The following is a 25313-nucleotide window of genomic DNA, read 5'->3' as shown; positions in this document are numbered from 1 at the left end:
TAAATGTAGCGCCGGCCGCCAGCCAATCACAGCTGGTGGACCGGCGGCCAATCAGGGAAGCGGCCGCAGCGGCTCCTGATTGGCTGCCGGACTGCCCATTCCGACTGGCTGACGGCCAGCACTACAATTTGAAAGGCCTGCGGCGCGCTCAGCGCGTCTTGTCCATGGCTGCCGCCTGCCGCCCGTCTAATAGTAAGTGTAGTTTTACTGACACCATCCCTCCCTCACTGTGGTGCTCGCTTCAGCCTCCCTCCGCTCCGCTTCCTACACCCTCCAGCGCTGCTCCCTAGTCCCTACACTACACCCACCCTCCAGCGCTGCTCCCTAGTCCCTACACTACACCCACCCTCCAGCGCTGCTCCCTAGTCCCTACACTACACACACCCTCCAGCGCTGCTCCCTAGTCCCTACACTACACCCACCCTCCAGCGCTGCTCCCTACAGCCTCCGTGCTCCCTACACTCTTTTCCACTGCCGTCCACTCCCACTCTCCCTGCTGCAATCCCGGGATTGAGCGTTTTTCAATCCCGAATCCCGGGATTGAAAAAACGGCCCGGGATTGGCCTCCCTACACTGGTCAGGTTCCCACTGTGATGGGGCTTGTGGAAGGCAAAGTACCATTTCCCAGCCTGATTGGCAACCTGACTGAGGAGCTGTCGGCTCACCTCCCCTGTACGGTGCATGCTGCAGCTGGGATGGTTAACTCCAGACCGAGACACCATTTGGGCTGGACAAAGTGCAGTGAAAGTAGGAGATGGACAGCCTGGATCCTGTTCCTAATTAACCCTTCTTTTTTGGGGAGAATGGTCAATGAGCTAACTTGGCACTTCTGACCCAACATGACTGATCTCTAGAAGAGGTAACACTAGTGATCAGCGCAACTTCAGTGATCCCTCCAGGTGGGGTGGTCTTCAGTATGCCGGCTGTCGGGATCCCGGCGCACAGTAAACCGGCGTCGGGATCCCGACAGCCGGCATACCGACACTTATTCTCCCTCGTGGGGGTCCACGACCCCCCTGGAGGGAATATAAAATAGTGTGTCGCGCGTACACCGTGTCCATAGCGTGGCGAGCGCAGCGAGCCCGCAAGGGACTCATTTGCGCTTGCCACACTGTCGGTAAGCCGGCGGTCGGGCTCCCGGCGCCGGTATGCTGGGCGCCGGGAGCCTGACCGCCGGCATATCGTAGTGAACCCCTCCAGGTGTATGGGAGTCGGATGACAGGTGAAGGCAGCTCTATCAGAGGGTATGCTAGAAAGTTTGTGCTACTTTATGAATCCATATGGTGATATTTAGGAACATTATGAACGTCATACATGCTAACACACATACAAGTGAGAGAGAAAGCCATGTAATTGTAACCTTTACTGTAACATTATGGCTTGGGCCACACACAGCGTTTTCGCCTGACCCGTTTCGCAGGACCCCCATTCATCGAAAACGCTATGTGGATTCACTGAACGGGACCTGCTGTACCGCTATGAGTGGCCCTAGTCTAATCCAACACCCTGCAATCTGCAGAATTGTAGACAAGCACTCTATACTTCTTGCTACATCAGTGCTTGGTAGCCTGCACCTCAACAGGTATTGTGAAACTACAAGCCCTCAGCATGCTCTGCTGTCTGACAGCTGGCAGGGTACGCTGGGAGCCACAGGGTATAAACATCCAAGGTGTGCTGCTAGTCTGTTCCATCTCTCCACCTCACAAGTTCTAATGCATTCTGACCATGAAGCGTTAGACCCAATTAGCTCTAGTACATTGAGAGCGAAATGTATTAATTGATGTTACCTTACTACAGTGTGCGTACAGACAATGAACTCTGGCCTGGAGTTCCACTGATGATAGGTGATGTAGTAGCGAGTCTGCAACCATATCCATTGCTGTCCCTTCGTTAGGAACCTATAGTAACATGACTTGCCCTTCCCATACTGCATTACTAAAACAAAACAAAAAAACAATGCGGTAAAAGTATTTGCAAATACCGCCAGTCAGAGTCAGAGTCTTGGCGGCATCTTAAAGCTTCTTTTAAAGAAGTTTGATTTTAGAATAAACAACATTAACAAAAATAAAACGATTTCAGGAATGAACTACAAACAAGCATAAAACAGAAGCAATCTATACAATAAACACAGTTGATGCCTCTGGCCTAGAGCATCAATTAAGTATTTAGAAAAATAAAAACTGTAGAGGCAGGACTACTGCAAATTGAAGAACGTGTCAGATGAAATTGGAAAGTTTGGAGTAGTTTTTTTGAGTAGGACAAAGACCTATGCAAAGAATCACACCTCAACCAAGCACCTAATGTAATTGCCACTGAACATAGGTGTAAAGGGTAAAATAGGGCCATAGTTGCCAAGTTCTGTTATGTAGGCCTGAAAGGCTTTATTGCAGATAAATATGGTATATGCAAAAGCTTTAGTCATGGTTGGAGCTCCTAACTGATTATACATGATAGGATAGCCTATTGTAGGCTGCAATCATCTAATCAGATTATCAAAAGTTCTATTAATTACTGGCAGGAAAGCTTATCACACTTGCACTAATAATGCGGGCCACACACCTTCCCCGTTATGCTGAACGATGGTCGACCGACATCAATGAGCAGCGATCCATCAGGGAATCAGGAAAACAATATGTTTAAAATCCGACTCATCGATTCTGTCCATTTTGTGGGCAGAATCAGAGAATAGAGACTGTCCAACATGTTGGATTTCTCCAATCCCCCAATGTTGGGGGGAACAGGGACACAGACTAGGTGTATGGGCTCCTTAACCCTCTTCTCCTCTCAATGAAAAAGGAAAAGGGGAAGGTGGAAAATGTCTGAGCGCTCCTAACATATAATGCTGATCTATACTGTGACCTTTAAAATTGAAACCACCACTGGCTGAAAAGTCAGCACCAGTGAGGGAAGAGTTCTCCCAAAATACAAGGATTTTATTGCTGTAATAAAAAAAAATAAAAAAAATAAAAAATTAATTACATGAGGGCACTATCTAAAGTATAGATTAAGTCAGATTATACAGGATCAGTACCAGAGGATTACTACTACTGCTGTATCCAGCCACCTACAATGTTCATGGCATTTTGCAAGATTCTCCAGGTCGTCCACATGATAATAATCATAACCAGAAGTCCCCAGCACCTCAAAAGGTAAATATCCTATAATTGGAGGAGCCCTAAAACAACAGAAAGAAAAAGAAACCAGAATCAGTTACTGGTAGAGTTGCCACTACTGTAGAGTTTTGTATATGTTAATTACATCTTTAGCTGTAACATTGCCTACTATAGCGCCCAACTAGCTAAGACGCAGCACAAGCAAACACCACCTGAGAGTTCCCAATGAGAGATTTTACTCCCCACAATCTGTGCTGTTGTTCATTTTATGGTTGGTTTGAAGGGGATTATACAAAGTATAACACTGAAAACATGTTGACAGCTGCAAGTGTGCAATCAGGGGATTTTACATAAGAAAATGATGCAACAATGTGCAGTAACCTACCAATCAGCTCTCAGCAGTCTTGTTGAATCAAATAAAGCCACATCACATATCAAATAGGTTGCTGTAGATTATGCGTGCTACAGGGACCATTACTTGAAATAATCCCTCCAGTGTACGTTACATTAATCATTCACAATAAGCGGTTTGCCCAAATTCATCCATCACATGCACAGATATTATATATATATATATATATATATATATATATATATGAGAGCGAGAGATATATAGATATATATATAGATACAATACACACACACACAGGGTCACCAAATACCTGGACAGATGGCAATAGCAAATGTATTAATCTGTAGAATTGAATTACCTGTGATCTAAGAAAAGAAACTTCCATTCCAAACTGTGCCTTGATGTAAACTCCTCGTTGGGTTCCTCAACGGTGCACATTTCCTGGGGGGAAGAAAATCAAACTGAGCAATTAAATAAAATATATATATATTAGTGATGAGCGGGTTCGGTTCCTCGGGATCCGAACCCCCCCGAACTTCACCCATTTTACACGGTTCCGAGGCAGCCTCGGATCTTCCCGCCTTGCTCGGTTAACCTGAGCGCGCCCGAATGTCATCATCCCGCTGTCGGATTCTCGCGAGATTCGTATTCTATATAAGGAGCAGCGCGTCGCCGCCATTTTCACTCGTGCTTTGGAGATGATAGCGAGAGGACGTGGCTGCGTTCTCTCAGTTTCTGTGTTCAGTGTGCTGCAAATATCTGTGCTCAGTGTGCTGCAAATATCTGTGCTCAGTGTGCTTGCAAGTATCTGTGCTCAGTGTGCTGAAAATATCTACGTTCTCTGCCTGAAAAACGCTCCATATCTGTGCTGCATTGTAGTATATAGTAGGAGGACAGTGCAGAATTTTGCCGTGACCACCAGTATATATATATAGCAGTATGGTACAGTAGTCCATTGCACTACCTCTGTGTCGTCAAGTATACTATCCATCCATACCTGTGCTGCATTTTAGTTGTGCGCAGTATATAGTAGGAGGACAGTGCAGAATTTTGCGGACCATCACTATATATATATATATATATATATATATATATATATAGCAGTACGGTACAGTAGTCCACTGCTCTACCTCTGTGTCGTCAAGTATACTATCCATCCATACCTGTGCTGCATTTTAGTTGTGCGCAGTATATAGTAGGAGGACAGTGCAGAATTTTGCTGACCACCAGTACATATATAGCAGTATGGTACAGTAGTCCATTGCTCTACCTCTGTGTCGTCAAGTATACTATCCATCCATACCTGTGCTGCATTTTAGTTGTGCGCAGTATATAGTAGGAGGACAGTGCAGAATTTTGCTGACCACCAGTATATATATAGCAGTACGGTACAGTAGGCCATTGCTATTGATATATATTACTGGCATATAATTCCACACATTAAAAAATGTAGAACAAAAATGTGGAGAGTAAAATAGGGAAAGATCAAGATCCACTTCCACCTCATGCTGAAGCTGCTGCCACTAGTCATGGCCGAGACGATGAAATGCCATCAACGTCGTCTGCCAAGGCCGATGCCCAATGTCATAGTAGAGAGCATGTAAAATTCAAAAAACAAAAGTTCAGTAAAATGACCCAAAAAACAAAATTAAAAGCGTCTGATGAGAAGCGTAAACTTGCCAATATGCCATTTACGACACGGAGTGGCAAGGAATGGCTGAGGCCCTGTCCTATGTTCATGGCTAGTGGTTCAGCTTCACATGAGGATGGAAGCACTCATCCTCCCGCTAGAAAAATGAAAAGACTTAAGCTGGCAAAAGCACAGCAAAGAACTGTACGTTCTTCTAAATCACAAATCCCCAAGGAGAGTCCAATTGTGTCGGTTGCGATGCCTGACCTTCCCAACACTGGACGGGAAGAGGTGGCGCCTTCCACCATTTGCACGCCCCCTGCAAGTGCTGGAAGGAGCACCCACCCCACAGTCCAGTTCCTTATAGTCAAATTGAAGATGTCACTGTTGAAGTACACCAGGATGAGGATATGGGTGTTGCTGGCGCTGAGGAGGAAATTGACAAGGATGATTCTGATGGTGAGGTGGTTTGTTTAAGTCAGGCACCCGGGGAGACACCTGTTGTCCGTGGGACGAATATGGCCATTGACTTGCCTGGTCAAATTACAAAAAAAAAAAAAAATCACCTCTTCGGTGTGGAATTATTTTAACAGAAATGCGGACAACAGGTGTCAAGCCGTGTGTTGCCTTTGTCAAGCTGTAATAAGTAGGGGTAAGGACGTTAACCACATAGGAACATCCTCCCTTATACGTCACCTGGAGCGCATTCATCAGAAGTCATTGACAAGTTCAAAAACTTTGGGTGACAGCGGAAGCAGTCCACTGACAACTAAATCCCTTCCTCTTGAACCAAGCTCCTGCAAACCACACCACCAACTCCATCAGTGTCAATTTCCTCCTTAGGCAGGAAAGCCAATAGTCCTGCAGGCCATGTCACTGGCAAGTCTGACGAGTCCTCTCCTGCCTGGGATTCCTCCGATGCATCCTTGAGTGTAACGCCTACTGCTGCTGGCGCTGCTGTTGTTGCTGCTGGGAGTCGATCGTCATCCCAGAGGGAAAGTCGGAAGACCACTTGTACTACTTCCAGTAAGCAATTGACTGTCCAACAGTCCTTTGCGAGTAAGATGAAATATCACAGCAGTCATCCTGCTGCAAAGCAGATAACTCCGGCCTTGGCAGCCTGGGTGGTGTTAAACGTGTGTCCGGTATCCACCGTTAATTCACAGGGAATTAGACAATTTATTGAGTTAGTGTGTCCCCGGTACCAAATACCATCTAGGTTCCACTTCTCTAGGCAGGCGATACCGAGAATGTACACAGACCTCAGAAAAAGAGTCACCAGTGTCCTAAAAAATGCAGTTGTACCCAATGTCCACTTAACCACGGACATGTGGACAAGTGGAGCAGGGCAGACTCAGGACTATATGACTGTGACAGCCCACTGGGTAGATGTATTGCCTCCCGCAGCAAGAACAGCAGCGGTGGCATCAGTAGCAGCATCTCGCAAACGCCAACTCGTTCCTAGGCAGGCTACGCTTTGTATCACCGCTTTCCATAAGAGGCACACAGCTGACAACCTCTTACGGAAACTGAAGAACATCATCGCAGAATGGCTTACCCCAATTGGACTCTCCTGGGGATTTGTGACATTGGACAACGCCACCAATATTGTGCGTGCATTACATGTGGGCAAATTCCAGCACGTCCCATGTTTTGCACATACATTGAATTTGGTGATGCAGAATTTTTTCAAAAACGACAGGGGCGTGCAAGAGATGCTGTCGGTGGCCCGAAGAATTGCGGGCCACTTTCGGCATTCAGCCACCGCGTGCCGAAGACTGGAGCACCAGCAAACACTCCTGAACCTGCCCCGCCATCATCTGAAGCAAGAGGTGGTAACGAGGTGGAATTCAACCCTCTATATGCTTCAGAGGATGGAGGAGCAGCAAAAGGCCATTCAAGCCTATACATCTGCCTACGATATAGGCAAAGGAGGAGGAATGCACCTGACTCAAGCGCAGTGGAGAATGATTTCAACGTTGTGCAAGGTTCTGCAACCCTTTGAACTTGCCACACGTGAAGTCAGTTCAGACACTGCCAGCCTGAGTCAGGTCATTCCCCTCATCAGGCTTTTGCAGAAGAAGCTGGAGATTGCAGGAGGAGTTAAAACGGAGCGATTCCGCTAGGCATGTGGGACTTGTGGATGGAGCCCTTCATTCGCTTAACCAGGATTCACGGGTGGTCAATCTGTTGAAATCAGAGCACTACATTTTGGCCACCGTGCTCGATCCTAGGTTTAAAGCCTACGTTGTATCTCTCTTTCCGGCAGACACAAGTCTGCAGAGGTGCAAAGACCTGCTGGTGAGACACTTGTCAAGTCAAGCGGAACGTGACCAGTCAACAGCTCCTCCTTCACATTCTCCCGCAATTGGGGCTGCGAGGAAAAGGCTAAGAATTCCGAGCCCACCCGCTGGCGGTGATGCAGGGCAGTCTAGAGCGAGTGCTGACATCTGGTCCGGACTGAATGACCTGCCAACGATTACTGTCTACTAGTGTCTACTGTCACTGCATATGATTCTGTCACCATTGAAAGAATGGTGGAGGAATATATGAGTGACCGCATCCAAGTAGGCACGTCAGACAGTCCGTACGTATGAAAGCTTTGGAAAGCTAAGTATTCGTAGGTGGTGAATGAAACAGTCAAACTGGACGTACCTTAATGAACTGAGGCGTAGCTAATCTTACAGTAGCTACAAAGCAGACTCGCTCTTCATATGTTGGCCTGAGAGACCTCTGTAATGCACCATCAAAGCCATTGCGTGTAGAACTGGGCACTGCAATGCAAGGATACAGAATGACAGGAGATCATGGTTCTGTCATAGCAGGCAGTCAGGAATTACAGATCCGATGCAGCACACTTTAAAATTGACCTCTAATAACACAAACATAACTTAACCCTAAGTCATAGTTTCCCAAACTTCGCCATTACAGTCCAGGTTTTAATGATATCCATACTTGAGTCCAGATGGTTAAATCAGACTGACTGAGGTACTAATTAAGACACCTGTGCGCAATCAAGGATATCTTTAAAACCTGGAGTGCAATGGCAGAGTCTGGTCATTTTACTGGTCAAATATCGGCCCACTAGAGAAATGGGACAATGTTACATTTACATGTGTGATGATCTCTTTGCTGTCTCTATTTAAGGACACACATTTATTAAGTGTTTGACAACATGTATGTTATAAGACTACATATACTTAGGAAACTAAGTTTAACATATGAGCATATTATAGCACTATATACGAGTTACTGGCATAATACAGCGTTTCTTCTAGTGCTTACCTCAACCCAGTCAATCAATCATCCATCCACTGTAACACTTACCATTATTTAAGGACTTGAAATTTCCAATGCATTTTACAAATTCATACGTAGCTGTCTCTTTTGGGTCGACAGTTCCCCGCAGCATGTGGCAGCAGAATTCAAGCTCATTTTTTGCTGAAAGACACATGTTGCATATATAATTAAGATCATGGACTGAGCATTTGTAAAAGGTATTTGTGTACCGTTCTATGGGGGTAATTCTGAGTTGATCGCAGCAGGAACTTTGTTAGCAGTTGGGCAAAACCATGTCCACTGCAGGGGAGGCAGATATAACATGTGCAGAGAGAGTTAGATTTGGGTGGGTTATTTTGTTGCTGTGCAGAGTAAATACTGGCTGCTTTATCTTTACACTGCAATTTAGATTGCAGATTGAACTCACCACACCAGATACCAGGACATGCATTTAGTAATTCAGGGATCTATTCAACAAGTACAGCCACACCTCAGTGCTAATTTAGTATCCAAATCACTGTAAGTAACAGCGGTGGATACTACAACAAGGGAACAATTCAACATTGTTCTGGTGTGGGGACAGCCGATCTGAAAACCAGCTGTCCCTGTGTTCCCTGTCACTACAGTCTGACTTGGGTTCACATATGCACACGAAGAGCCAGATTTCCGGCGGAAGTAGCCAAACAGGGGCAAAGGGTTCTGATTGGCTCCCTCGTTGCATCCTGGGAATCCTTCCCTTAGGAAGGAGCAGGGCATCGAGAACGGACACCATTTGAAGAAGGCGTCCGTTCTCGCAATTAAATTGTGAAAATGATGTACAGTAATTTTGAAGTTTAATAAATTGGGAAATAAGAAGGTCCCCATTCTAGATTATGGGAACCATGTGCCACTTCAGTGAAATCTCCTGCGTTACCTGTAAAATGAATGGGCCAACTGTACAAAAGTAGGTTAACATTTATATTTTACCTACTTTTTAAGGATAATGAATAGACCCCTTAGCATCTCTTACAGAAACTGAAAAGCAATGCACACTAACTGTAGAGTGTGATCGGAATAAAATATGTTTTATGGCATTTGTAAAATGAGAAATATGCTCCAATGAAGTACAGGTTTAGCAAATACAGGTTGAGTCTCCCTTATCCAAAATGCTTGGGACCAGAGGTATTTTGGATATGGGATTTTTCCGTATTTTGGAATAATTGCATACCATAATGAGATATCATGGTGATGGGACCTAAATCTAAGCACAGAATACATTTATGTTTCATATACACCTTATACACACAGTCTGAAGCTCATTTAATACAATATTTTTAATAACTTTGTGTATTAAACAAAGTTTGTGTACATTGAGCCATCAAAAAACAAAGGTTTCACTATCTCACTCTCACTCAAAAAAGTCCGTATTTCGGAATATTCCGTATTTCGGAATATTTGGATATGGGATACTCAACCTGTAACACACTTTTTAGGTCACTAAAAGCACAAAAAATTAAATTGCTTTATATAAAAAGAGCTAAACATTTAGAAAATATGTAACATTCCCAGACCTTATCAGAACAGATACAGGTTGAGTATCCCTTATCCAAAATCCCACATTTGTGGGTCCCCTAATGAGATAATGACATATGTATTATATACATTATCTATAAATGTGTATATTTATACATAATATATATAATATTTATGTTATTATCTCAGTAGGGGACCCAAAAATGTGGGATTTTGAATAAGGGATACTCAACCTGTAAAACAAATCTATCAGCTATTTTACTTTTAAACAGGGCAGCCAATCAGGAGTGGTCTCTTATACTGCTCATGTCTGGCTTCCCAACTACATGTTGTAATTGGATATTAATTAATTCTGATTAGGCTGCTCCTAGTTTACCTAAATTCAGTCCATAGGGTTGTGGTGTTTTGTTTTTGTTTTTTAACAAATAGGCAGAAACACATTTCATTTATTCTTTATGTAAAGGAAACAAAACAAATTATTCCCTTATCGAAAGGGGGCAATATGATTTAATTTATTAAGGTATTTCATTTGGTTACTACTGTATGTAGATAGATAGATATATAGATAGATAGATAGATAGATAGATAGATAGATAGATAGATAGATAGATAGATAGATAGATAAAACTCTCCTACTACGCTATTAAAGAAAAATGAAAAGAAGAATTTATAATTAGGCTGCCTTGTCTCACTGGGTTCCATGTTAGGAAGAACTCAAGAAATAGAAAACATACAACAATAGTAAGACTGGCGCCTCAGGTTTCTATCAACACCCTACCACGTATTGCCCCTAGTATAGAGGTTACGTATATGCTCAGGTGAAATACGGTATTATACCAGGAGTAATGTTAAACTGTGTATTCTGCTAATATAATTTATAAAAAAAATCATAAAATATGAAATCAGTCCATAATTTAATTGTGAATTATGGACTGATTTCACATTTTATTAATTTTTTAATAAATTACATTAGCAGAATAAACGGTTTAACATTACTCATCATATAATGCCGTATTTCTTCCGAGCATATACGCAACCTCTATGTTAGGGGCAATAAGTGGTAGGGTGTTGATAGAACCCTGAGGCGCCAATCTTACTATCTTATATATATATTCAGACCGCAGGTTAGTATCTTACTCAATATCTCATTTATGCCCGAGACATGCTTTCTCTCACAAGTTACTGCTTCATAAACAGGATGTTTATATCAATTCAGCTTGCCCACTAGGAGGGGAACTGTTGAGCTGAAGTCTGTAGCTTGTACCAGTGGTTCCCAAACCAGGGGCCGTGGCACCGTAGGGGTGCCTCAAGACACTTGCAGGGGTGCCCTGGGATGGTGGTCCAGGAACAATTTAAATTATTTATGGTCAATATGTTAAGCAAAACCAGTGCTTGTGACTTTCACTTATAACACATGTGGATAAACAGAAGGGAATCCTGTCCCTCATCACACAACTAAACCTAAGGCTGATATATAAACACATTTTACTGAATTTAATATTTTTTTCTGAATTTCTCAATAATAAACTTTTGGCCTAGGGATGCAGTGAAAAAAATAATAGGATTTTAAATACCTACCGGTAAATCCTTTTCTCGTAGTCCATAAGGGATATTGGGTACAGATTAGTACGATGGGTATAGACGGGTCCAAAGGAGCCAGTGCACTTAACATTTCTTCAACTGGGTGTGCTGGCTCCTCCCCTCTATGCCTCCTCCTACAGCTCAGTTATAGGTAAACAGTGCCCGAAGGAGAATGACATACTTGAGAGAAGGAACATAACAAAAAGTGTGGTGAGATTTTCACATCAGCACACCAATATATAACTTAGCCAGCAACATCTGGCAACATTAACAGCTGAACAGGAACACATAACAGAGAACATGCAGAAAGTCTCCGGGCGCCCAATATCCTTATGGACTACAAGAAAAGGATTTACCGGTAGGTATTTAAAATCCTATTTTCTATAGCATCCATAAGGGATATTGGGTAAAGATTAGTACGATGGGGATGTCCCAAAGCTTTCAGAACGGGCGGGAACGTGCGGAGACATCTGCAGCTCCGCCTGCCCAAACTGGGCATCCTCTTTGGTCAGTGTATCAAACTTGTAGAACTTCACAAAGGTGTTCTTCCCCGACCAGGTAGCAGCTCGGCATAGTTGCAGGGCCGAGATTCCACGGGCAGCCGCCCAGGAAGGGCCTACCGATCTTGTAGAGAGTGGGCCTTCAGAGACTGCGGAACCGGTAAGGCTACCGACGCGTAGGCCTGTTGGATAGTAAGCCTAAACCAATGAGCAATAGACTGCTTAGAAGCAGGGCAACCCTTTTTCTGCACATCATAGAACACGAAGAAGGAATCCGTCGTTCTGATCTGAGCCGTCTTTTTGATATAAATTTTCAAGGCACGCACAGCATCCAATGCCTCCGGAGGAGCAGAAGTGTCAGAATTGGACGGAATCACGACAGGTTGATTCAAGTGAAACGCGGAGACCACCTTCAGCAGGAGCTGCTGTCTAGTCCTGAGCTCCGCTCTGTTCTCGTAAAAGACCAAGTACGGATTTTTGCGCGACAAGGCCCCCAAATCTGAGACACGCCTAGCAGAAGCCAGGGCCAGTAACATCACTGTGTTCCACGTGAGTTACTTATCTTCTACTGTCATCAGAGGTTCAAACCAGGAGGACTGTAGAAAACGCAACACTACATCCAGATCCCAAAGTGCCATAGGCGGCACGAATGGAGGTTGTATGTGAAACACCCCTTGCAAGAAGGACTGAACTTGTTCTGGAAGATGGAAAGAGCTGAAATCTGGACCTTAATGGATCCCAGACGTAAGCCTTTATCCACTCCAGCCTGCAGGAATTGTAGGAACCTTCCCAAGTTGAATTCTGCAGAGGGATATGTGCGTTCCTCACACCAAGAGACATATCTCCGCCAGATATTAGGATAGTGTTTTGACGTCACAGGTTTTCTGGCTTGCACCATAGTGGCAATGACCTTTTTGGAAAGCCCTTTGTGAGCTAGGATGTTCCGCCCAACTTCCATGCCGTCAAACGAAGTCGCCGTAAGTCTCGGTAGACGAACGGTCCTTGTTGAAGAAGATCCCTTCTTAGCGGTAGAGGCCAAGGGTCCACTACGGACAGATCCAGAAGAGCTGCGTACCACGTTCTTCAGGGCCAATCCGGGGCAATCAAGATTGCTTCCACTCTTTAATGTCTGATCCGCTTGAGCATCCTTGGGATCAGCAGAATTGGAGGAAACAGGTAGACCAGCTGGTAAGGCCAAGACGATGTCAGCGCATCTACTGCACTCGCCTGAGGGTCCCTGGTTCATGAGCAATAGCAGCGAAGCTTCTTGTTGAGACGAGAGGCCATCAAGTCGATCTTTGGTCATCCCCACCTGTCGATGAATTGCTGAAACACCTGGGGGTGTAGTCCTCACTCCCCCCGGATGGAGGTTGTGGCGATTTAGGAAGTCTGCTTCCCAGTTGTCCACCCCCAGAATGAAGATCGCGGACAGTGTTCTTGCATTTCTTTCTACCCAAGAGGAGTATTCTTGACACTTCTCGCATGCAGGCCTTGCTTTTTGTCCCTCCTTGTCGATTGATGGCGTTATCTGATTGCACCTGGATCGCCTGATCCTGGAGTAGAGGGGATGCCTGAATCAGAGCATTGTAGATAGCCCCAAGTTCCAGAATGTTGATCGGAAGAAGGGCCTCTTGGGCAGACCACCTGCCCTGGTACTGCGCCCCCTGGGTGACGACTCCCCATCCTCTCAGACTTGCATCCGTCGTGAGGAGGATCCAATCCTGAATCCCAAAGCATCGACCTTCCAGCAGGTTGGAAGACTGTAGCCACCATAGGAGAGAGATTCTGGCCTGAGGTGACAGCCGAATCATCCGGTGCATCTGAAGATGGGAACCGGACCACTTGTTCAGGATGTCCAATTGAAACCTTCCGAATTGAATCACTTCGTACGAGGCCACCATCTTTGCCAATAATTTTATGCAAAGATGAATGTAGACTTGAGCAGGTCGGAGCACCATGCCAATCATTTCTTGAAGTGTTCTTACTTTGTCCTCTGGGAGGAACACTTTCTGTGCTACAGTATCCAGTAGCATCCCCAGAAACAGGAGCCGTTGAGATGGTTCCAGGTAGGACTTCTGCAGATTCAGGATCCACCTGTGGTGTGACAGAGGTTGGAAAGTGCGATCTATATGGAGCAATAGAAGCTCCCTGGAGCTCTCTTTTATCAGGAGATTGTCCAGGTATGGAATAACATTGACCCCCTGGACCCCGAGTTGAAACATCATTTCCGCCATCACCTTCGTGAACACCCTCGGAACTGTAGACAGGCCGAAGGGTAACGCCTGAAACTGGCAGTGATCGTTCAGCAGGGCAAACCTCAGATAGGCCTGATGAGGAGGCCAAATTGGGATATGTAGGTAAGCATCCTTGATATCCAGGGACACAAGGAATTCCTGTAATCACCGCTCTCAAAGATTCCATCTTGAATTTGAAACCTAAAGGTAAGGGTTCAAGGACTTCAGATTCAGAATGGGTCTCACAGACCCATCTGGTTTTGGTACTACGAACAGACTAAAGTAGTAACCCTGTCCTTGTTGTAGTAGGGGTACTGGAACAATGATCTGGGACTGGACCAACTTGTCAATGACCAGCAGTAGTGTACCACGCATATTTTCTAAAGCTGGTGAGCTTGATTTGAAAAATTGTTGGGGGGGGGGGGGGGGGGGGAATTACCGTCGAACTCCAGCTTGTAACCCTGAGAGATAAGGTCCTTTATCCAAGCATCTTGGCAGGAACCGTCCCAGTTGTGGCTCTAGTGACGTAACCGAGCTCCCACCACGAGATCCCCTCGGGGTGGGTGGGCACCGTCATGCTGAAGTCTTTGCGGAAGCAGAGCTGGTGTTCTTGTCATGATATACGGCAACAGCTGGTTTCTTAGGTTTACCTCTGGAGCTTCTAGCTGCGTTGGAGGCCCCTCTGGCCCTGGATCGAAATCTGGAGGACCGAAAGGACTGAGTAGACGGTCCTGGGTAGGTACGTCTTGCAGGCGGAGCTTCCGAAGGGAGAAACGTGAATTTTTCAGCAGTAGCTTTGGAAATCCATGCGTCCAATTCACCTCCAAAGAGCCATTCACCTGTGAACTGAAGAGATTCCACATTACGTTGGAGTCAGCATCAGCAATCCACTGACGCAACCATATGGCTCTGCGCGTAGACACAGCCATGGTCCTAGCATTAATATTGCCAATCTCTTTAAGGGAGTCACAGAGGACTCTGGCAGTGTCCTGAATGTGATTCAGGAAAGTAACAGTATTAACTAAAGGTCATATCACCCGAAAGACCTTCCTTAATTTGATTAGCCCAGGAATGAATTGCATGTGTCATCCAGCAACCTGCAATGACTGGCCTTTGAGCAACACCTGCAGCAATGTAAATAGATTTCAGAGTGGTTTCAAGTTTCCTATCTGCCGGGTCCTTTACCGTAAAGGAGCCCGGAGCAGTGAGTACCGCTTTTTTAGAAAGGCGAGAGACTGAGACGTCTGCTGCTGGAGACTCCTCCCAGTATTTCCTGCCCTCAGGGGCAAAGGGGAATGAAAACCGTTTTGACACCTGATATTTCTTATCTGGAGTCTTCCAGGCTATTTTAAATAAGTAATCCAGTTCCTTTGAATCAGGAAATGTGACTGTCAGTTTGTCTTGTGGGAGGAAAAATGACTGCTGAGTATTAGCATCCTCCAGGGGGAGCTTTAACACATCCCTATAGCTAATATGAGGGGTTCAAGGGGTGGAATCCCCACTTATGGGGTCCACATCATCCCCATCATCCTGTATATCATCATCAGTATCTGATAGGAGTGCAGGTAGAGCAGGTTTTTGTGCACCTGTAGTAGACAGGGGGGGATGTTTAGCAGCTAGACTTGCCACTGCTTGTTGCAGTTCCTGAGTCTTATTTGCATTTGCAGTGCGCTGAGATGACATATCAGACACCATATTTTTGATAGCCCTCAACCAGGCACATTGAAATCAGCATTCTGAGATCATTGACTACACTGCTCACGTGATATTGAGCCAGATGAACCAGGGGAGAATCTAGCATTACATACACTGCATGACTTCTGTTTTACCATTGTGATCAGAAAAACAGGTATAATACACATACAACACAGCCCGCTATTGATATATTGCAAGCCTGCCCTATTGCATGTGAGAGGAGACACAGGATAGAGGACTCCAACGCATCCAGTGCTGCACAGCCCCAGTGAGGCTGTCAGCATTTTTATGTGTAAACACAGTGAGACTGTAATATGATAAAATCCCTCAGAGGGATGTTATTGTGCCCTAGTATCTCCCCCTCTACACCCGGTACCAGCGATTCAGTGACTGTTTGGAGGAGCTGTGGAGGCTGCTGCTGCTATGCAGAGGAAGGCGCCAAAATGCAGCTGAGCCCACTCTCGTGTAGCTCTGCCCCCCGACATGGCGCCGGAGCTACTTTTGTATATTTATACTGGCCATGTCTCCCAATATGTACAACCTCACATAAATGCTTGGTTTACTATATTTAACCAGTCTCCCGCAGGGGCTATAGCGGGTCCCCCCAAGGAGAGACCCGTACACCACACCTGCGCTTTCAGCCGCACAGTAAAACCGGGGGACCCCCCTAGCGGGGCCCCTGATTTGTACTCACCACCGATGATCACCTTCAGGCAGCGTTAGGGGTGTGCTGCATGCTGCGGCTTGCGACAGTCAAGGCGCCATGCCCCACTGAACAAACAGCCCCTCGGGACAAGGTTCCTGCAGCGGGGAAGCGGCTCTGCACCTCAGAGGCCGGTGACCGTCCTCCCCCTAACTCCCACGGTGTAGGTATGCTGTTGCCCAAACAGCATACCGAAAGAAATAAAACTTTTAAAAAGAAGTTGAAGAAAAACTCTGGAGCTTACAGAGTGTGCATCCTCTCCTGAGGGCACTTTCTCCTAAACTGACCTGTAGGAGGAGACATAGAGGGGAGGAGCCAGCACACCCAGTTGAAGAAATTTAAAGTGCACTGGCTCCTTTGGACCCGTCTATACCCCATCGTACTAATCTGTCCCCAATATCCTTTATGAAAATAGCTTTCATTTATTTATAGATTATAATATTAGCTGTGCAAGACTATACCATGGCAGTTACAAGATACCACTCACCTTTCAGGTAATCCGAACTCAAAGAACCACTTTCCAGCATGCGCGTAGACAGGATTTTATAGATCTCTGAATGTTCCCCTTCGGGGACAAAATTAAATATACTCTGATCAACAAGATCAGACTGAAAAACAAGATACAAAATAGTTTAGATAGCACACAAACACATATAAACCACAGCACAATGGTCTAACTCTGGAATGTGGGCAGCAATATAAGTGTAAAATACAAATCCCCCATTCGACCAAATACTAGAATGGTGCAGCCCTTCACCGCCCCACTACACTGTCCTGGGGACACCTGCTGCAGCAGCCATGTAGAAGGGCTGCAGGAGAGAATGGATCTGGTGGGCTAACGGAAAGGACAGTCAGCTCCAATATGGGTGTCTGCTACACACACCCAATCATTACAGTCAGTGTGTACAGTCCCTCCAGTCCTACAGCTCTCCAGGGGGGTACTCACGGAGCGATATTCTAAGCAATCTGACTAGATTGCTTAGAATTTCAGCATTATCGCTCCGTGTGTACCCCCTACAGCGATAGCGATGCGCAGCCCCGCGCAACGCTATCGCTGATGCTAGATTGGCCTGCATGCAGGCCAATCTAGCGGGTCGCTCACTTCACCCGCTGGGTGAAGTGAGCGCCCCCCCCGCACGCTCAGCACAGATCGCGCTGTGCTGAGCGGCGTGAGAGATGTGTGCTGAACGGTTCGCTCAGCACACATCTCTCCTGCATCGGCCCATCTATATGGGCCTTAAGCCAAACAAACAAGCAAAAAATGTAAATTTGCATGTTTACAGATAAACCGATTTACTTAATCTAGCACAGATATCATATAAATCTGAGAAACCTACATGAAAAGAAAATCTAGTCTGCAAGGTGTGCTATATAGGTATTGCCAAACATGTGAAAGCCACAAGAACTATAGCAACTTTCTTCTTAGTGAATTTAAAATTACAAATACAATAGTAAAGATAACATAATTAAATGGGGTATAATCAATCAGCAATAAGAAACAGAAAGTAATTGGCAGCTTTTACTTACAGGTAAGTGTTCAAGTAATGGTGTCACACTCTCTGACACATAGATTATATTTCCATCTGTCATAACGGCCAGGAAAAAGCCATCCAGGGCCTGAAACCAGAGTGAGACCCACAGTTATTGCAGATCACCTTTCAGGGCTTAATGTTACCTGTAAGCTCACTAGATAAACATCTGTATCAACGAAAACACACAGAATTTGACGGCAGATAAGAACCACTTGGCCCATCTTGTCGGCCCCTTTAACCATTTTGTTTCCTGAAATCCTATTTGATCCTTATTTCTTTGTAAGGATATGCTTATGCCTATCCCATGCATGTTTAAATTGCTCTACTGTCTTAGCTTCCACCACCTCTGCTGGGAGGCTATTCCACTTGTCCACTACCTTTTCTGTGAGGTAATTTTTCCTCAGATGACCCCTGAACTTACATCTCTCCAGTCATTTCCTCGTGGTCTAATACTCTTCCTTTGAAGAATGTTTCCCTCCTGTACCTTGTTAAAACCCTTAATATATTTTTAAGTCTCTATCATATTCCCCCATCACCTTCTCTGCTCCAAGCTATACATGTTAAGATCTTTTAGTGGTACAGGTTGAGTATCCCTTATCCAAAATGCTTGGGACCAGAGGTATTTTGGATATGGGATTTTTCCGTATTTTGGAATAATTGCATACCATAATGAGATATCATGGCAATGGGACCTAAATCTAAGCACAGAATTCATTTATGTTTCATATACATCTTATACACACAGCCTGAAGGTAATTTTAGCCAATATTTTTTATAACTTTGTGCATTAAACAAAGTGTGCCTACATTCACACAATTCATTTATGTTTCATATACACCTTACACACACAGCCTGAAGGTCATTTAATACAATATTTGTAATAACTTTGTGTATTAAACAAAGTTTGTGTACATTGAGCCATCAAAAAACAAAGGTTTCACTATCTCACTCTCACTCAGAAAAGTCCCTATTTCGGAATATTCCGTATTTCGGAATATTTGGATATGGGATACTCAACCTGTATATTCAATAAGAGTCGGATCCATTCCGACATGCAGTTGTCGGAATGGATCCGACAACCCCTTTTCAGTGGACGGCCAAATCAGACTGTTGGATTTGGCCATACACAGGGTCCTGACCTGCCGCTGCTGTCAGCAGCGGCCAGGAGTGCAGATGGCGGCGGCCGTGAGTGGGACGGCGGCGGGGGTAAGCTGGGCAGCGGGGGTAGCAGTGATCGGCGGCCGGAGCTGGCTGCAGGGGGACATGTCTGGGGCGGCGGCGGGAGGCGCTGCAGGGAAACAGGTGCCTGTGGGCCGCAGGGGGAGCAGAGATCGGCGGGGGGACATGTCTGCGGCGGGGGGAGGTGCTGCAGGGAGAGAGGTGCTTGGCCGGACGCCCAGGCACCTATCTCCCTGCAGCGCCTCCCCCCGCCGCAGACATGTCCCCCCCGCAGTCAGCTCCCCCCCGCCGGCCGTCAATCTCAGCTCCCCTAGCCGCTCAAGCACCACTTGTCTCCTCACCTCAATCCGACTTGTTTTCAAGTCGGATTGAGTTTGTCGGAAAGGGGGCCAAAACCTGTCGGATTTGGCCCCATTTTCAACAGAAGCACGTGGATCGGCGGCTATTCCGCCAATCCACGTGTTTTCCGACAAGTCGGCAATTGTCAGGATGGCAGACACAGCAACGCTTCATATATACCACAGAGTCCCACTGATGTTCAGCGAGGCGGCAGTCAAAGCAGGTCCGAAATCTGCAGCAGCACCCAGGGATCGTATTCAGCATCCGTGAATGTCCACAGAGAGAATGTGACAAGACCACACTCTTAAGAAGTTGCGGTGTCTGCCATCCTAAGGATGTTGACATGCTATTTTTAATGTTTGTCTTGTAAGTGCAACCTGTATTAAAATTATGTGTCTTTTTAAAAGACTGCTGCACTATTACTATTATTTGTGCTTATCCCCCCTATGTGCAAGCTTGTGTGGGGCAGCACATTTATTGTTTCAGGTTTCCTTCAAAAACAAGGACAATATATACCTGCAACAAACCTGGGATTACTTGGCAAATCAGACTCCATTGGAAGCTTGAAGCTGAGTATTTTTAAACATTCTCTTGTGTGTTTTCACGTGGTTCAAACACTTGTGATTTCATCATTGTGGTGCATTATATGGTACATGTGTAAATTGGAGGGCGCTTTGGCTGGTATATAGTACCCTTTTTCGTATTATTGTATTTGGAGGTGGATGAACTCCTATTCTATATACTGTCTAGCTGCGTATCCTGTCTTTAACTGCGCACATCTTTAACACCTTTATACCTTGAAAAAGATACCCTGGGTGGTATCGAAACGCGTTGGTGGAGGAGAGGAGAAAACCTTTGGACCCTCTGTTTGTGCTGAACATCTGCACAGGGACGCCTGTGATAATCACATTCATGCGATTTTTGTCTACCTTGCATGTAGACCATTATCTCTGGTGAGAGTCCATCTTTATTCTCCTTGTGGTTTATTTGAAAAAAAATGTTATATGTTTTTATGTAAATAAAATGGTGTTGCACTATGCGGAGTTTCCTTTGTATTATATATATGGATATGGAGTTTGATACTACTATGAGGAAAACATGACTGGCAGTGGTCCGCTCCGTCTATGCTTGTTTGTCTACAATATAGTAGACCATCCTTTCTGGTAGGAGTCCAAGATCTACACCTTCTTTTGCACTCTGATGTTATAACGGTACCATCTGCACTATATTCTGTATTTGTTTTTATATTTAAGGAACAACTTTGTGTATAGCAAAAGAATTACTGAATATAACCAGCTTGATATTGAGCGCCTATATATACAGTTGTGTTTTCTTTGTGGTTTGATCTATATGTTGAAGGTTTTGGTGTTACCTTTTCCGCTGGTCGTGGGCTGCTTTACATCTTAAAGCGCAAACTTTTCCTTTCCAACACTCTTTGTTCTATTGCACATCTTTAACAAACTAATTCTTTCCGTCATACAACCACTGGTGAGAAAATGTAAAAGTCGGAGACTTGCACATACCTCCAGCATGAGCTGTGTAAACTCCTCGTTACTAAGGAACGCAGGCTTCCAGTCTTGTTGAATTTCGCTTGCATCTGACTGTGCGCTGATTTCTGCAAGCAAGATATTGTGATTACATCTGAAATCCGAAAAATACCTTGGATCTTGTATAGATATGTGTTTAGTATGTTATTAAATATTAAAAACTAGTCTGGCTTGGTCGCATATGATGCGACCGTAGCCAGATGTATGTTACCTGACCAGGGTTCTACATGAAAAAAATGTTTGGGTGCCCAAACTGGTCAATTTTTGCACATTTCAGCTCGCCACCTCAGGAGGCTGCGAGCTGAAATGTGTCGCGTCTCCCGATCCCCCCATGGCTGTATGCGTGCCTGAACAGAGCAACAATTGAATTGCTCTGTTGACCATCATCTAGTAGTGACATATATAATAAGAATTTACTTACCGATAATTCTATTTCTCGGAGTCCGTAGTGGATGCTGGGGTTCCTGAAAGGACCATGGGGAATAGCGGCTCCGCAGGAGACAGGGCACAAAAAAGTAAAGCTTTACTAGGTCAGGTGGTGTGCACTGGCTCCTCCCCCTATGACCCTCCTCCAGACTCCAGTTAGGTACTGTGCCCGGACGAGCATACACAATAAGGGAGGCATTTTGAATCCCGGGTAAGACTCATACCAGCCACACCAATCACACCGTACAACTTGTGATCTAAACCCAGTTAACAGTATGACAACAGAAAGGGCCTCTTAAAGATGGCTCCTTAACAATAACCCGAATTAGTTAACAATAACTATGTACAAGTATTGCAGATAATCCGCACTTGGGATGGGCGCCCAGCATCCACTACGGACTCCGAGAAATAGAATTATCGGTAAGTAAATTCTTATTTTCTCTATCGTCCTAAGTGGATGCTGGGGTTCCTGAAAGGACCATGGGGATTATACCAAAGCTCCCAAACGGGCGGGAGAGTGCGGATGACTCTGCAGCACCGAATGAGAGAACTCCAGGTCCTCCTTTGCCAGGGTATCAAATTTGTAAAATTTTACAAACGTGTTCTCCCCCGACCACGTAGCTGCTCGGCAGAGTTGTAATGCCGAGACCCCTCGGGCAGCCGCCCAAGATGAGCCCACCTTCCTTGTGGAGTGGGCTTTTACAGTTTTAGGCTGTGGCAGGCCTGCCACAGAATGTGCAAGTTGAATTGTGTTACAAATCCAACGAGCAATCGACTGCTTAGAAGCAGGTGCGCCCAACTTGTTGGGTGCATACAATATAAACAGCGAGTCAGATTTTCTGACTCCAGCCGTCCTTGCAATGTATATTTTTAAGGCTCTGACAACGTCCAACAACTTGGAGTCCTCCAAGTCGCTAGTGGCCGCAGGCACCACAATAGGTTGGTTCAGATGAAATGCTGATACCACTTTAGGGAGAAAATGCGGACGAGTCCGCAGTTCTGCCCTATCCGAATGGAAGATTAGATAAGGACTTTTATAAGATAAAGCCGCCAATTCAGATACTCTCCTGGCAGAGGCCAGGGCTAGTAACATAGTCACTTTCAATGTGAGATATTTCAAATCCACCTTTTTCAATGGTTCAAACCAATGGGATTTGAGGAAATCTAAAACTACATTTAGATCCCACGGTGCCACCGGAGGCACCACAGGAGGCTGTATATGCAGTACTCCCTTGACAAAAGTCTGGACCTCAGGGACAGAGGCCAATTCTTTTTGGAAGAATATTGACAGGGCCAAAATTTGAACCTTAATGGATCCCAATTTGAGACCCATAGATAATCCTGATTGCAGGAAATGTAGGAAACGACCCAGTTGGAATTCCTCCGTCGGAACCCTCCGATCCTCGCACCACGCTACATATTTTCGCCAAATGCGGTGATAATGTTTCACGGTGACTTCCTTCCGTGCCTTAATCAAGGTAGGAATGACTTCTTCTGGAATGCCTTTCCCTTTTAGGATCTGGCGTTCAACCGCCATGCCGTCAAACGCAGCCGCGGTAAGTCTTGAAAAAGACAGGGACCCTGCTGTAGCAGGTCCCTTCTCAGAGGTAGAGGCCACGGTTCGTCCGTGAGCATCTCTTGAAGTTCCGGATACCAAGTCCTTCTCGGCCAATCCGGAACCACTAGTATTGTTCTTACTCTTCTTTGCCGTATGATCTTCAATACCTTTGGTATGAGCGGCAGAGGAGGAAACACATACACTGACTGGTACACCCAAGGAGTTACCAGTGCGTCCACAGCTATTGCCTGTGGATCTCTTGACCTGGCGCAATATTTGTCCAGTTTCTTGTTGAGGCGAGACGCCATCATGTCTACAATTGGTCTTTCCCAACGGTCTATTAACATGTTGAAGACTTCTGGATGTAGACCCCACTCTCCCGGATGAAGATCGTGTCTGCTGAGGAAGTCTGCTTCCCAGTTGTCCACGCCCGGGATGAACACTGCTGACAGTGCTATCACGTGATTCTCCGCCCAGCGAAGAATCTTGGCAGCTTCTGCCATTGCACTCCTGCTTCTTGTGCCGCCCTGCCTGTTTACATGGGCGACCGCCGTGATGTTGTCCGACTGAATCAACACCGGCTTTCCTTGCAGGAGAAGTTCCGCCTGGCTTAGAGCATTGTAGATTGCTCTTAGTTCCAGAATGTTTATGTGAAGAGACTTTTCCAGACTCGTCCATACTCCCTGGAAGTTTCTTCCTTGTGTGACTGCTCCCCAGCCTCTCAGGCTGGCGTCCGTGGTCACCAGGATCCAATCCTGAATGCCGAATCTGCGGCCTTCTAATAGGTGAGCCTTCTGCAACCACCACAGAAGTGACACCCTTGTCTTTGGTGACAGGGTTATTCGCAGGTGCATCTGCAGATGCGACCCTGACCATTTGTCCAACAGATCCCTTTGGAATATTCTTGCATGGAATCTGCCGAATGGAATTGCTTCGTAAGAAGCCACCATTTTTCCCAGGACTCTTGTGCATTGATGTACTGACACTTTTCCTGGTTTTAGGAGGTTCCTGACCAGATCGGATAACTCCTTGGCTTTTTCCTCTGGAAGGAAAACCTTTTTCTGAACCGTGTCCAGAATCATTCCTAGGAACAGCAGACGAGTTGTCGGGATTAAATGGGATTTTGGAATATTCAGAATCCACCCGTGTTGTCTTAGCACCTCTTGAGATAGTGCTAAAGCTGTCTCCAGCTGTTCTCTGGACCTTGCCCTTATTAGGAGATCGTCCAAGTATGGGATAACTAATACGCCTTTTCTTCGAAGAAGAATCATCATCTCGGCCATTACCTTGGTAAAGACCCGAGGCGCCGTGGACAATCCGAACGGCAGCGTCTGAAACTGATAGTGACAGTTTTGAACAATGAACCTGAGGTACCCCTGGTGTGCGGGGTAAATCGGAACGTGTAGATACGCATCCTTGATGTCCAAGGATACCATAAAGTCCCCTTCTTCCAGGTTCGCTATCACTGCTCTGAGTGACTCCATCTTGAACTTGAACTTTTTTATGTAGAGGTTCAAGGACTTCAGATTTAGAATAGGCCTTACCGAGCCATCCGGCTTCGGTACCACAAATAGAGTGGAATAATACCCCTTTCCTTGTTGTAATAGGGGTACTTTGACTATCACCTGCTGAGCGTACAGCTTGTGAATGGCTTCCAACACCCTCTCCCTTTCGGAAGAGACGGTTGGTAAGGCAGACTTCAGGAAACGATGAGGAGGATCCGTCTCTAATTCCAACCTGTACCCCTGAGATATTATCTGCAGGATCCAGGGGTCTACCTGCGAGTGAGCCCACTGCGCGCTGTAATTTTTGAGACGGCCCCCCACTGTCCCCGAGTCCGCTTGAGAGGCCCCAGCGTCATGCTGAGGTTTTTGCAGGAGCCGGGGAGGGCTTCTGTTCCTGGGAAGGAGCTGCCTGTTGGTGTCTCTTCCCTCTTCCTCTGCCTCGTGGCAGGTACGACAAGTCCTTTGCTCTCTTATTTTTGTAGGAGCGAAAAGGCTGCGGTTGAAAGGTCGGTGCCTTTCTCTGTTGGGGAGTGACTTGAGGTAAAAAAGTGGATTTCCCGGCAGTAGCCGTGGCCACCAAGTCTGATAGACCAACTCCAAATAACTCCTCCCCTTTATACGGCAAAAC

The 25313-nt window shown here is 45.7% G+C and overlaps 1 protein-coding gene across 5 annotated transcripts in view; it reads right to left on the bottom strand.

Annotated features, from left to right (window-relative positions):
• CLOCK (clock circadian regulator) overlaps positions 1 to 25313 on the bottom strand; it is a 231737-nt gene that overhangs the window by 42114 nt on the left and 164310 nt on the right. For all 5 annotated transcript variants that reach the window (XM_063920910.1, XM_063920914.1, XM_063920913.1 and 2 more), the window contains 8 exons: positions 21173 to 21264; positions 18127 to 18216; positions 17087 to 17207; positions 8423 to 8536; positions 7751 to 7869; positions 3824 to 3906; positions 3069 to 3175; positions 1788 to 1935 (listed from right to left, as the gene is read on the bottom strand). In XM_063920910.1, coding sequence (XP_063776980.1) covers positions 1788 to 1935; positions 3069 to 3175; positions 3824 to 3906; positions 7751 to 7869; positions 8423 to 8536; positions 17087 to 17207; positions 18127 to 18216; positions 21173 to 21264 — 874 coding nt within the window. The remainder of the gene's footprint in view (positions 1 to 1787; positions 1936 to 3068; positions 3176 to 3823; positions 3907 to 7750; positions 7870 to 8422; positions 8537 to 17086; positions 17208 to 18126; positions 18217 to 21172; positions 21265 to 25313) is intronic.

Source organism: Pseudophryne corroboree, chromosome 1, assembly GCF_028390025.1.
Source record: "Pseudophryne corroboree isolate aPseCor3 chromosome 1, aPseCor3.hap2, whole genome shotgun sequence".
NCBI lineage: Eukaryota > Metazoa > Chordata > Amphibia > Anura > Myobatrachidae > Pseudophryne > Pseudophryne corroboree.
The sequence above is the reverse complement of the archived record's forward strand: the minus strand, read 5'-3'. Positions and strand labels throughout refer to the sequence as shown.